The sequence below is a fragment of the Littorina saxatilis genome, linkage group LG12 (assembly GCF_037325665.1).
Source record: "Littorina saxatilis isolate snail1 linkage group LG12, US_GU_Lsax_2.0, whole genome shotgun sequence".
Taxonomy (NCBI): domain Eukaryota; kingdom Metazoa; phylum Mollusca; class Gastropoda; order Littorinimorpha; family Littorinidae; genus Littorina; species Littorina saxatilis.
In genome coordinates this window covers 23,318,123-23,332,908 of record NC_090256.1, presented here as the reverse complement: position 1 = coordinate 23,332,908, position 14,786 = coordinate 23,318,123, and the positions used below count along the sequence as shown (strand labels likewise).

The 14,786-nt window shown below is 40.5% G+C and overlaps 2 protein-coding genes across 2 annotated transcripts in view; one reads left to right on the top strand and one right to left on the bottom strand.

The window, feature by feature from the left end:
* The window catches only part of LOC138981562 (phosphatidylinositide phosphatase SAC2-like), a 245,162-nt gene that overhangs the window by 56,661 nt on the left and 173,715 nt on the right, over positions 1-14,786 (bottom strand). The gene's annotated exons all lie outside the window — the stretch shown is intronic.
* The window catches only part of LOC138981550 (carbonic anhydrase 1-like), a 36,534-nt gene continuing 21,763 nt past the window's right edge, over positions 16-14,786 (top strand). The window contains exon 1 of the mRNA XM_070354504.1: positions 16-386. Coding sequence (XP_070210605.1) covers positions 329-386 — 58 coding nt within the window. The 5' untranslated portion in view covers positions 16-328. The remainder of the gene's footprint in view (positions 387-14,786) is intronic.

The following is a 14,786-nucleotide window of genomic DNA, read 5'->3' as shown; positions in this document are numbered from 1 at the left end:
CTATTTGTTTGGTCTATGCTGTGTCATACACCTTCTCTGTGTCTTTGCCCTTTTTTTTCGTCCGTGAAGGGGCCTAAACTGTGGCGTCCAACCCTGTTCCCGCGTGCGTGCGTGCGTGTGTGATTTTCATTTTTAGTGTGAGGTCCGCTCTCTCCTTCGCTCAGTCGCTGGAGTGTGACTGTGTGAGTTGTCTGTCAGCCGCTGTTGGGACGAGGCGAGGTGAAAGTGCGCTAGAAAGGAAAAGAGACAAAGAGACAACAGTGAGAGCGGCGGAGTCATTGTTTTTGAGCAGAACACAACGCTGAGCATTTGTACGTTATAACGCAGGATGGAGGTAGCGGCGCTGCAGTTTCTTCTGGCATCTCTTCTTGTTGTGCTGGGTGCAGGTAAATTGAAGTGGTTTTGTTTGTGTGTAGCGATAGAGTGTTTGTTGGTGTTGTAATAGTGGTGATTGGGGTGATGAGAGTGATTGTAGTTTTTGTTGTTATTTTTTTTTTACCGTCTTTCACTTTTGTTGACTTCTCTGCCATCGCCATTGCGCAGAGTCCCAGAGTATTTATTTGTTGACTGAGGAAGTCTTTCGTTGTACTTGATCACGTTGGCTTGTCACGATCGTTCGCGTTGTGTGTGTCGGTGTGTGTGTGTCGGTGTGTGTGTGTGTGTGTGTGTGTGTGTGTACGTGTGTGTGTGTGTGTCGGTGTGTGTGTGGTTTACTTCTTTTGACCGCCGTCGTCGTTTGAAAACATGTTGAACTTTTTTCATTATTGTAATCCATGCCATTGATTAAATCGGTCGTCAACATGGTGTCAACAGTTCTAACATTTTAGCCAAGTCACGTAAGGCACGGCATTAAAACAATAAGCTATAGTTTGCTGTTAGAATGCTTCTGTTCGATCTCCGGTTTCTCAAAAACTGCGGGGTTTCTTGTACTATTAATAGTCAGGGCACATGACAATGATCCGGTTACAATTAGTGTCAAACAGGGCATAAATCTGTCATCCCTAAGCAGAGACAAAAAAACTGAAAGCTACATAAGAAATGAGACATTTATTGAATAAACGCTACATAAAATTCACCAAACAAAATCTCTCTCTCTCTCTCTCTCTCTCTCTCTCTCTCTCTCTCTCTCTCTCTCTCTCTCTCTCTCTCTCTCTCTCTCTCTCTCTCTCTCTCTCTCTCTCTCTCTCTCTCTCTCTCTCTCTCTCTGTTTTCCCAAGTGTACAGGTCTGCATTTACGTCAGAGTATATGTAGATAAGTGCAGTTTCTCCCGCGCTAGCGTGTGTACTTTTGCTGTTGTTTACAAATCAAGTTATTCAGGTGATCACTAATCGCTGCGTTCGCTTCTTTAAATCCACGTAATCCTTTGGCTGTGGGGATAGACTTACTTTATATAGAACTTCTGGCAGATTAGTAGCGTAAATATGTATGTCAAACTGGTCATTGATGTGCCAATGTTGTCGCAAACAATTCGATTGTTTATTCGACGGGGCCTAACAAATTAGGCTGAACCTGATCTGAGACTGTACAGTACACACAGTCTCTGGTCGAACGTGCTCGTGCACGTGCTTTTTTTTGCAACAAAGACTGATCTGGGAAAATCTTCAGTTGAAAAAAATGGAAAATTCTTCGGTCAAAATTAAAAGAGAAATCTGCTGCTAATATCAAAGGAGAACATCTTCTGCTAAAAAAACAACGGAGAAAATCTTCTGCTGAATACAATGGAGAAAACCTACTACTATACCAAAGAAAAGAAAACCCCACACGCACAAACAAAAACCACCCAAATACATTCCCGATAAGAGAACTAGGACGTGGCATAATCATTCACGGAGAAGAAGAAAAGTGCTTCTTGACAGCACAGTGTTGTCAGCGAAGGTCGCGTTATCTCGTCCCACTCAACAGAAGACAGACTGGGGTTACGTGTGTGGAATATTCTGCTGACGTCCAACAAACGCCAAAAAATGACCACGGCAACTTCTGGTTGTTGACGCGCTACACCTGTTTTCGTACCTTGTATCTTAATGCCATACCGTTGTTGTGCTCTGTGGTTCGTTATGATGCCCAGTTTATGTTGTTGCTGATTTTGCGTACATTATCGATATTTGTCTGTTGTGTCTGTGTACATTATTATTGTGTGTGTGTATTTAACGAACATGTCTTTTTTTATAAGCTCTAAACTAGAACAAGTCGCGTAAAGCGAAAATACAATATTTAGTCAAGTAGCTGTCGAACTCACAGAATGAAACTGAACGCAACGCCATTTTTCAGCAAGACCGTATACTCGTAGCGGGGTAGTAGTTGCGCTAAGAAGGATAGCACGCTTTTCTGTACCTCTCTTTGTTTTAACTTTCTGAGCGTGTTTTTAATCGAAACATATCATATCTATATGTTTTTGGAATCAGAAACCGACAAGGAATAAGATGAAAGTGTTTTTAAATTTATTTGGACAATTTAATTTTGATAATAATTTTTATATATTTAATTTTCAGAGCTTGTTTTTAATCCGAATATAACATATTTATATGTTTTTGGAATCAGCAAATGATGGAGAATAAGATAAACGTAAATTTGGATCGTTTTATAAATTTTTATTTTTTTTTACAATTTTCAGATTTTTAATGACCAAAGTCATTAATTAATTTTTAAGCCACCAAGCTGAAATGCAATACCGAAGTCCGGGCTTCGTCGAAGATTACTTGACCAAAATTTCAACCAATTTGGTTGAAAAATGAGGGCGTGACAGTGCCGCCTCAACTTTCACGAAAAGCCGGATATGACGTCATCAAAGACATTTATCAAAAAATGAAAAAAAACGTTCGGGGATTTCATACCCAGGAACTCTCATGTCAAATTTCATAAAGATCGGTCCAGTAGTTTAGTCTGAATCGCTCTACACACACACACACACACACACAGACACACAGACACACAGACACACGCACATACACCACGACCCTCGTTTCGATTCCCCCTCGATGTTAAAATATTTAGTCAAAACTTGACTAAATATAAAAAGAAAAAAGTAGAAGTGTCAGTTGGGTACGAAATTCGGCATAATGCTTTGCTACGGCTACATTTTGAACTCAACGACAGAAGCCGGGACTTTATTCCAACGAAACAAGCAGCTGAGGATAGAAACTGGTGTAACGCGTCAACACTGTGCATTCTCCTTGTGGGAATATCTAATTATATATATTCCAACTGACTGCACGTGTCAATCCAGATTCCCGTCAATCCATATTCTCATGTCTTTGACTACTTAACACAAAACAATATCATTACAGAGTCGCAGTCCGGTTTCATCCCTGGAGACTCAACTGTTTACCAGCTTCTTACAATATACAATGACATATGCAAATCACTCGATAATAGAATAACTACCCAAGCAATCTTCTTTGATATATCCAAAGCATTCGATAGAGTTTGGCACCGGGGCTTATTGCATAAACTCGAAGCCGCTGGAATTAATGGGCCATTATTAAACTGGTTTACAGACTACCTAACAGATCGAAAGCAAGCAGTTGTATTAAAAGGCAGTAAATCAACTTATCTTCCAGTAGTAGCGGGAGTTCCTCAAGGTTCAGTGCTTGGACCCTTGCTCTTCCTAATTTATGTAAACGACATTGTACGTGATATAGAATCTACGATTAAGCTTTTTGCTGACGACACTAGCATGTACTTGTCTTTAGCCAATCACAACATCCGTGCCGAAATTTTAAACTCAGATCTTGAAAAAATTGTAAATTGGGCAGAAACATGGAAGGTAGCATTTAACCATGCAAAAACTGAATTGGTGAACTTTTGTACACAAAGAACCCCTGATATCGCAGATCTAAACTTTGGCAATACCATCCTTGAAAGTTCCCAAAATCACAAACACTTAGGAATAATAATACAAAACAACTGTAAATGGGATGAACATATAAAATCTCTTGTTGCAAAGTGCAGAACTCTCGTAGCTTGCTTGCGTACATACAAATATAGACTGAGCCGAAAATCATTGGAAATTATGTATAAATCCTTCATTCTACCACACTTTGATTATTGCGACATAATAATTATGGGACAATTGTAGCAAAACCCTAACAGATGAACTCGAACAGTTAAACCTAGATGCAATACGAACAATCATCGGAGCTGTCCGCGGAACCAGTCACTTTAAGCTTTACGGAGAATCTGGACTCCAATCATTATCTGAAAGGCGTAACCGTCATAAACTAACAATGTTCCGTAAAATTACTCACGACAAGACCCCCCCATACCTACAAGCAGCACTCCCACCTCTCGTAGCAGCCAACAACCCCTACCACAGACGCCGCCCCTTAGAACGAAGTATACCCCCACATCGAACAGAAACGTACAAAACATCCTTTTTTCCTTCGACAACAGTACTCTGGAACCAACTACCTGAACAAATACAGTTAACCAACTCCCTCGGGGAATTTAAACATTACTTAACAAAAGACGACACACAAATTCCCGCTTACTTCTACAGTGGCAGTCGACAAACACAAATAATCCACACAAAAATGAGACTTAATATCAGCGATCTAAAGAAAGACTTAGTCGAGCGACACCTTGCGGAAAATGGCGTATGCGACTGTGGTGATGGAACAGAAACTGCAACACACTTCTTACTAGAATGCCGTTTACACTTAGCTGCAAGAAACAACACAATCAACAAACTAACCAACAACTTCATACACACAGATATTCTACTTCATGGAAACCCCTCCTTGCAAACAAAAATTAACAAAAAAATCTTTTTAACAGTGCAGGAATTTATTGGACAGTCCGGCCGTTTCGAACAGATAAACATGTAAAGTGAAAACAAAATCGATACGTCTACTCGTCTCTCTCTCTCTCTCTCTCTTTCTCTCTCTCTTTCTCTCTCTCTCTCTCTCTCTCTCTCTCACTCTCCCCCTCTCTCTCACTTTCCCCCTCCCTCCCTCCCTCTCTCCCTCCCTATCTCTTACTCGCTAACACCATCAATATTATATATGTATTCTAAAACTGATTTTTGTTTTGATGTACAATTTTCATTCAATTTTCTTTTCATGTTTACTTGCTTTTCATTTAAACTGTACCCTCCCCAATCACATAATTCACCTCCCCCTCCTTCCTTCCTTTACTGTCTTTCTTTATCATCATTATGCAACGTTCATTACGTTATTAATAGATTTGGTTTATTGAGACAAATTTTTCAGCCGTTACCGCCTTATGTTGTACTGTCATGCAGGAACACCACTATAAGCTTCTAGCTTGTTGCTGTTTCTGTGAACTTTGTATACATGTCATGATTGTAACCTTTGTTAAAATAAACTTATGTTTAAACCAATCCATATTCCCGTTACTACGTTACTATTTTTAGAATGTCACTGCACTGTCCAGAACGCTTTCCTTGCACCCGTAAGTTGTCCTTAGTGTAAAAGTGAAAAGGTCGAATCAATTTATAGCCACGCGAAAAATACCTTGTCATCTATCTCTATATATTTATAGATATAGATATACATATATATATATATATACGGCTTCTCTGTGTGTGTGTGTTTGTGTGTGTGTGTGTGGGCAACACCTGTGGATTGTAGAGTTCTGTTTGTGGTGTGGTCTGGCGGCTTTGGTGTGTCTGTATGTTCAGGCCTTCCTTTGAGAAGCCATAACAGTTACTCTCAATCCCGTTTGAGTGGACTTCGCCTTCAAAGGTGATTGTGGTGTTTCGGCACTCGATTACATTTGGCGTCGTCGACAGCGATGGGACTCGACATGAAATGTTCAGGCCACTGAATCATTTTCGTGCTGTTCCCATTCCACCTGGGAGGGACCTAAGCTTGGGGGTCGAGTGTGACAGGGAGACTACCGTCGCCCTTCACAGCAGACTCTGCAGAGTTGTTCGCCTTAGAAGTTGTGGGCTTTCCTTGCATGTACCCGTAAGTTGTCCTCACTGTAGAAGTGCAAAGGTCGAATCTATTTATCGAAAAATCCACTGTCATCTATCTCTATATATTTATATATATAGATAGATATATACGGCTTCTGTGTGTGGAGGCAACACCTGTGGATTGTAGAGTTCTGTTTGTGATGGGGTCTGGCGGCTTTTGTCTGTCTGTATGTTCTGGCATTTGAGAAACCATAACAGATAATATAGGGCTTAGAAATAAGCTCTAAAATTCTCAATCCCGTTTGAGAGGGCTTCGCCTTCAAAGGTGATTGTGGTGAACCGCCACGCTGTCTGTCTCTGTCTCGCAATTCACCCCGGCGAAGCCGGGTATTCCTCTAGTATATAAATATATATAATAGTGTGAGTGTGTGTGTGTGTGTGTGTGTGTGTGTGTGTTAGTGTGTGTGTGCGTGCGTGCGTGCGTGCGTGTTAGTACTACATGTATTATTGAGATGTATCGTTTTGGTGTAATTGTTTTTTTGTGTTTTTTTAAGGTTTTGGATAAAATACGTATTTGTCTTGTAGTTGATTGGTGTCTTCACTATGGCCTGGAAATGAAAAATATAATGACATCAGTCATACTTTTTCGATGTTCCGGCACCGAATGTTGTTATCATATTTTAGATAATTCTTGCACTCCAACTGAAAATATTCGAATATTTCAATTTCTGGTATTGTTACAGTGATTCTTGGTACTTAAAAACAAAAACAAAACAGATTTCAATTACTGGTATTTTTACAATCATTCTTGTAACTTAAAAAACAACAACCAGTTGCTGGTATTGTTATAGTGATTCTTGTTATACCAAAACAGTAAGAGTTTGGGCCAATTTTTTCCCCCAAAAATCGCCCAGTCGTCAAATGTATGGTCTCTTCACTTCCCCAGTAAACAACAAGTCGCGTAAGGCGAAAATACAACATTTAGTCAAGTAGCTGTCGAACTCACAGAATGAAAACTGAACGCAATGCAACGCAGCAAGACCGTATACTCGTAGCATCGTCAGTCCACCGCTCAGTGCGCTCACGGCAAAGGCAGTGAAATTGACAAGAAGAGCGGGGTAGTAGTTGCGCTGAGAAGGATAGCACGCTTTTCTGTACCTCTCTTCGTTTTAACTTTCTGAGCGTGTTTTTAATCCAAACATAGCATATCTATATGTTTTTGGAATCAGGAACCGACAAGGAATAAGATGAAAGTGTTTTTAAATTGATTTCGCAAATTTGATTTTGATAATAATTTTTATATATTTAATTTTCAGAGCTTGTTTTTAATCCAAATATAACATATTTATATGTTTTTGGAATCAGCAAATGATGGAGAATAAGATGAACGTAAATTTGGATCGTTTTATATTTTTTTAATTTTTTTTTACAATTTTCAGATTTTTAATGACCAATGTCATTAATTAATTTTTAAGCCACCAAGCTGAAATGCAATACCGAAGTCCGGGCTTCGTTGAACATTACTTGACCAAAATTTCAACCAATTTGGTTAAAAAATGAGGGCGTGACAGTGCCGCCTCAACTTTCACGAAAAACCGGATATGACATCATCAAAGACATTTATCAAAAAAATGAAAAAAACGTTCGGGGATATCATACCCAGGAACTCTCATGTCAAATTTCATAAAGATCGGTCCAGTAGTTTGGTCTGAATCGCTCTACACGCAAGCACGCACACACACACACACACACGCACACACACACATACACACACACACACACACACACACACACACACACACACACACACACATACCCCACGACCCTCGTCTCGATTCCCCCCTCTATGTTAAAACATTTAGTCATAACTTGACTAAATGTAAAAACAAACCCCAAAGGAGCCTACTCCAAAGTGAGTTTGCGCGCAGACCCACGTAAGCTTAAAGCACTCGTACTTTTTGCCCTTGTTGCTTTTGATCCTTACGCTTTACTGCCTGCTGAGAGCGTTTCATGTCATGGGAATTACTTGTATATATGCATGTTACTAGCTTGCCTTCTCTTTATAATTACAGATGTAGGACAGATACATTTATTTTTCTTTTCTATTATAAACCTAATCGCTTTTGCTTGTTTTTGTGCCTTTCTTTATAAATCGCCTTTTAACTATAATTCAAAACAGGAGCATGCACATTTTTTTCTACAAAGTACCTGCATGTACTTAAAAAACGGCAATGCCGCGCAAAGAAAATTGTGGGTGAACAAAATAGTCGGGAAAAGGGCACAAAGGAAAGACAAGTCGAACTGATTTGATAAACTTAGTTTAGAATTCAACAAGTCGCGTGAGGCGAAAATACAATATTTAGTCAAGTAGCTGTCGAACTCACAGAATGAAACGCAATGCCATTTTACTCGTAGCATCGTCAGGCCACCGCTCATGGCAAAGGCAGTGAAATTGACAAGAAGAGCGGGGTAGCAGTTGCGCTCAGAAGGATAGCACGCTTTTCTGTACCTCTCTTTGTTTGAACTTTCTGAGCGTGTTTTTAATCCAAACATATCATATCTATATGTTTTTGGAATCAGGAACCGACAAGGAATAAGATGAAAGTGTTTTTAAATTGATTTGGACAATTTAATTTTGATAATAATTTTTATATATTTAATTTTCAGAGCTTGTTTTTAATCCGAATATAACATATTTATATGTTTTTGGAATCAGCAAATGATGGAGAATAAGATAAACGTAAATTTGGATCGTTTTATAAATTTTTATTTATTTTTACAATTTTCCGATTTTTAATGACCAAAGTCATTAATTAATTTTTAAGCCACCAAGCTGAAATGCAATACCGAACCCCGGGCTTCGTCGAAGATTACTTGACCAAAATTTGAACCAATTTGGTTGAAAAATGAGGGCGTGACAGTGCCGCCTCAACTTTCACGAAAAGCCGGATATGACGTCATCAAAGACATTTATCAAAAAAATGAAAAAAACGTTCGGGGATTTCATACCCAGGAACTCTCATGTCAAATTTCATAAAGATCGGTCCAGTAGTTTAGTCTGAATCGCTCTACACACACACACACACACACACACGCACGCACGCACACACATACGCACATACACCACGACCCTCGTTTCGATTCCCCCTCGATGTTAAAATATTTAGTCAAAGCTTGACTAAATATAAAAAGGGGCCATATTTATACCCAACCACCCACCCCCACCCCAAACCCTCCCCACCCCTACAATATACATGTTTGTTGTTTCAAATTCTCTAAAAAAAATTAAAAAAAATTCTTTTATGAGACAATTAACATCTTCATGGAACACACGACGAAAAAGTAAATCACCTTCGTTTTTTCAAGCCCTTCAACGCGGTTTAACGGGTACACATTTCCAGTGAAAATGTGCATAAATTGAATTCTATACCGTGTACTTGAGAGAGTACAGTGGGGTAGTGTCAGCACGCGTGTCAAAAGTAGTGTCGTGACCTTGGTGTCTACACTTGGCTTACAGATACAGTACTTTTCTTATTTCACAGACCATCTTGTAGATCAATTTAGGTCTGTCACATTGGAATAGAGCGACCGTCCACTTTGACACATACCATGCAAAAGATCTGCAGACTGCCATGGCTGCGTTTTGTGCGGAGCGAGAATCTAACCGTGTGTGTGTGTGTGTGTGTGTGTGTTTGTGCGTATGTGTGCTTGTATGTGTTAGTGTGTGTGTGCTTGTGTGTGTGCGTGTGTGTGTGTGTGTGTGTGTGTGTGCGCTCGCGTTCTGAGCTAATTTTGTAACTGTCACTTATCTCTACCTGCGAAATTAATTCAGTAACAAGTCGCGTAAGGCGAAAATACAACATTTAGTCAAGCTCAGTCGAACTCACAGAATGAAACTGAACGCACTGCCTTTTTTCACAATGACCGTAGTCTGCCGCTTGTGCAAAACGGAGTGAAACTGACGAGCCTGTTCAGCGCTCTGGTGGTTTCGTTGTGCTGCATAGCACGCTTTTCTGTACCTCTCTTCGTTTTAACTTTCTGAGCGTGTTTTTAATCCAAACATATCATATCTATATGTTTTTGGAATCAGGAACCGACAAGGAATAAGACGGAATTGTTTTTAAATCGATTTCCGAAATTTAATTTTGATCATAATTTTTATATTTTTAATTTTCAGAGCTTGTTTTTAATCCAAATATAACATATTTATATGTTTTTGGAATCAGCAAATGACGAAGAATAAGATGAAATTGTTTTTAGATCGTTTAATAAAAAATAATTTTAATTACAAGTTTCCGATTTTTAATGACCAAACTCACTCATTAGTTTTTAAGCCACCAAGCTGAAATGCAATACCAAACCCCGGCCTTCGTCGAAGATTGCTTGGCCAAAATTTCAATCAATTTGATTGAAAAATGAGGGTGTGACAGTGCCGCCTCAACTTTTACAAAAAGCCGGATATGACGTCATCAAAGACATTTATCGAAAAAAAGAAAAAAAAACGTCCGGGGATATCATTCCCAGGAACTCTCATGTCAAATTTCATAAAGATCGGTCCAGTAGTTTAGTCTGAATCGCTCTACACACACACACACACAGACAGACAGACAGACACACACACACACACACACACACACACACACACACACACACACACACACACACACACACACACACACATACACCACGACCCTCGTCTCGATTCCCCCTCTATGTTAAAACATTTAGTCAAAACTTGACTATATGCAAAAAAAATAAAAATAAAAGGAAAAAACATCAAACACCGAGCAACAAAGACCCTCGAAACCTGTACATGAAGCAGCCATGTCCTTAATTTTTGGAATGTGTCCAAGTCGAACTATGCACGCATCTCATGTTAAAACCTGAACAGATCTGTGGTGATTTACAAAATCAGTGGTTTACACAGGAAAGTAAGGGGTCGAGTCCCTTTAATGCACAGCGAGGGTCACGTAGGGGGGAGGGGTCTCTGCAGTTAAAAGGGATTTATTTCGCAACCCGTTCAGCGGGGGTCACCTTCCGTAATATCACCCGAGTTGCGCGGTTTTGAAGAGTTTTAAAACGAGACATAAGGTTGCAGGTAGAGACACTTAACCAGTCAAGGCTTAAAGCAATGTTTAAATGCCATTTTCACGAGTACAATCCAGTTTATTGGACCAATCGGTTGCTGGTTTTTAATACGTCCCTTCAGCCTATTTGGCTGGTGATAGAAGATGAATGAATATATTTTTAGCTGACCTTGGGTGATATACGTTGTATAAAGACATTGCTATCTGCCAATACAAGAAACGCAACCGTGACGAAATGTAAGAGAACAGACGCATGTCGTGACTATAAGTGCATGTGAGAAATAACACATCATCAGTGAACGAGTGAGTGTATAAAAGAAAAGTCTTCCTATTTGGTTTCAAGGAGCAGAACGAATACTAAGCGCAGGATATAATCCCCCAAAAAATTAGTTTTGAAAAGTGAAAACTGTTTCTTTTGCACCATGCTATTGTGCTAAAACGTCCAAAAGTAAACAAACAGTCTCGTGCACATATTGCAGTTGGGTGTACGCTATTTGAAATGAGATTCGGGAAGCATAGTCACACCCCTTTTCATTCACATCACAGCCGTAATCAAATGGAATTTATAGGGCGGGGATGTAGCTCAGTCGGTTTGTTTGTTTGTTTGTTTGTTTGCTTAACGCCCAGTCGACCACGAAGGGCCATATCAGGGCGGTGCTGCTTTGATATTTAACGTGCGCCACACACAAGACAGAAGTCGCAGCACAGGCTTCATGTCTCACCCGGTCACATTATTCTGACACCGGACCAACCAGTCCTAGCACTAACCCCATAATGCCAGACGCCAGGCGGAGCAGCCACTAGATTGCCAATTTTAAAGTCTTAGGTATGACCCGGCCGGGGTTCGAACCCACGACCTTCCGATCACGGGGCGGACGCCTTACCACTAGGCCAACCGTGCCGGTAGCTCAGTCGGTAGCGCGCTGGATTTGTATCCAGTTGGCCGCTGTCAGCGTGAGTTCGTCCCCACGTTCGGCGAGAGATTTATTTCTCAGAGTCAACTTTGTGTGCAGACTCTCCTCGGTGTCCGAACACCCCCGTGTGTACACGCAAGCACAAGACCAAGTACACACGAAAAAGATCCTGTAATCCATGTCAGAGTTCGGTGGGTTATAGAAACACGAAAATACCCAGCATGCTTCCTCCGAAAACGGCGTATGGCTGCCTAAATGGCGGGGTAAAAAACGGTCATACACGTAAAATTCCACTCGTGCAAAAAACACGAGTGTACGTGGGAGTTTCAGCCCACGAACGCAGAAGAAGAGAAGAAGAAATGGAATTTATAAACACATTGTAATATGGCGACACTAATTTTCACCAAGAATGTAATATGACAGGCAGACCCGCGTTCACAAGTGGAACATATAACTCAATCAAATACGCCAGAAACAAGCCTTTCTCAATGTCGCAACAAAGTCACTTTACTTGACAATGACAAAGTGCTGCTTTATAGTCGCACTTTCCGTATAAGACATATGCACTGTCTTTTTGTCCTTGCTTTGTGTCAGACTATAATTCTTCCCGCCGCTATTCTATGAGGCTACAATATCTTTTCTTCTAAACATAAAAGAAATGACATTATTTTATCTGATGAATATTGCCACAGCGCCGCAGCACAAAACTGGAGGTAAAAAATGATTTAAAATTCCTTTAGCCCTTTAAGGCAGGAACCAGGGCTAAAGATATTGAAAACTTGTCCAAATCTGTTAGGACTGTATAAGGGCTTTGCCAGCCCCTTACAGGGAAAGCGTAAGGGTGAACAAACAAACATCGCTGAGGACCTATCTGCACCTGAACGAGCTGAACACACATATCACACTCACAAAACTGCTTTTGCGCATGCGCTGCACTATAAAAATCACATTAGCTAGGCATGCTTCGTTCCAAGGCCTCACAAACATTTGTTCGCAGAAATCGGTGAGAGGGAAGATGCTTTGTGTTGTATAAGAAGCGCTATATATAACTGTGCCAATCCTAGTGGTAAGGCGTCCGCCCCGTGATCGGGAGGTCGTGGGTTCAAACCCCGGCCGGGTCATACCTAAGACTTTAAAATTGGCAATCTAGTGGCTGCTCCGCCTGGCGTCTGGCATTATGGGGTTAGTGCTAGGACTGGTTGGTCCGGTGTCAGAATAATGTGACTGGGTGAGACATGAAGCCTGTGCTGCGACTTCTGTCTTGTGTGTGGCGCACGTTATATGTCAAAGCAGCACCGCCCTGATATGGCCCTTCGTGGTCGGCTGGGCGTTAAGCAAAAAAAACAAAAAAACAAGAAGGGCAAAGCCCATACGACTCACATGCTTGACCTTGACCTTTACATAACTAAACCTAGCAATGACATCATACTCTAAGAACTGCTTTACACATTTTTCCTACCAAAATACATGTGACCTTGACTCAAGGTCATCCAAGATCATGCAACACAAAGCTGTTAATTCAAGACATAGGAAGTACAATGGTGCTTATTGGCTCTTTCTACCATGAGATATGGTCACTTTTAGTGGTTCACTACCTTATTTTGGTCACATTTCATAAGGGTCAAAGTGACCTTGACCTTGATCATATGTGACCAAATGTGTCTCATGATGAAAGCATAACATGTGCCCCACATAATTTTTAAGTTTGAAACAGTTATCTTCCATAGTTCAGGGTCAAGGTCACTTCAAAATATGTATACAATCCAACTTTGAAGAGCTCCTGTGACCTTGACCTTGAAGCAAGGTAAACCAAACTGGTATCAAAAGATGGGGCTTACTTTGCCCTATATATCATATATAGGTGAGGTATTCAATCTCAAAAACTTCAGAGAAAATGTGAAAAATGTGAAGAATGTGTTTTTTAGACAACATTTATGGCCCCTGCGACCTTGACCTTGAAGCAAGGTCAAGATGCTACGTATGTTTTTTGGGGCCTTGTCATCATACACCATCTTGCCAAATTTGGTACTGATAGACTGAATAGTGTCCAAGAAATATCCAACGTTAAAGTTTTCCGGACGGACGGACGGACGGACGTCCGGACGGACGGACGGACGGACGACTCGGGTGAGTACATAGACTCACTTTTGCTTCGCATGTGAGTCAAAAAGTGCCAATAACATCCTCACATTAATTGTAAAACACAGTTTGATGCACCCGTTTTCTTTGTTACAGGGATTAGGTGGTTTGCTTACAACCTGATACAATGCCCACTTTCATGGAACTCTACACCCCACTCTACAAACTTAAATCCTGTTCACATTTCTGCAGAAAGTCTGAATAGTATTTGATACAAAAGGTTTTGTTCAGAAATCGAGTTTCTTGCAAAACTTTTACCGGTTGATTTGAATGGTGTACTGTTACTGTTAAATAGTGTATTGTACATGTATTGCGCGGGTAGAACTGTATTATCAGTCTTTAAAAATATGACCAACATCCAGGGCACTACATCATTCAAAACTGCACAATCGTACAATGTCAAGGTGAGAACTCTCTCTCTCTCTCTCTCTCTCTCTCTCTCTCTCGCACGCACGCACGCACGCACGCACGCACGCACGCACACGCACACACACACACACACACACACACACACACACACACACACACACACACACACACACACACACACAGAAACATACATCAAGCTGAAGCCAAAATAATCGAGAAAAGTACCATTTTAAGCCAAACCATTAACAATCAGAAATAAGTAAAGTATTTACTATTGAACTGATCCCTAAAGAAAAGATAACTCTCCCACGATGTGGGCCCTTTCACCTCTACAAAAAAAAAAAAAAAAAAAAAATCGTTGGATACAATTTGTTGACCATAAACTCCAACTTCTCAAG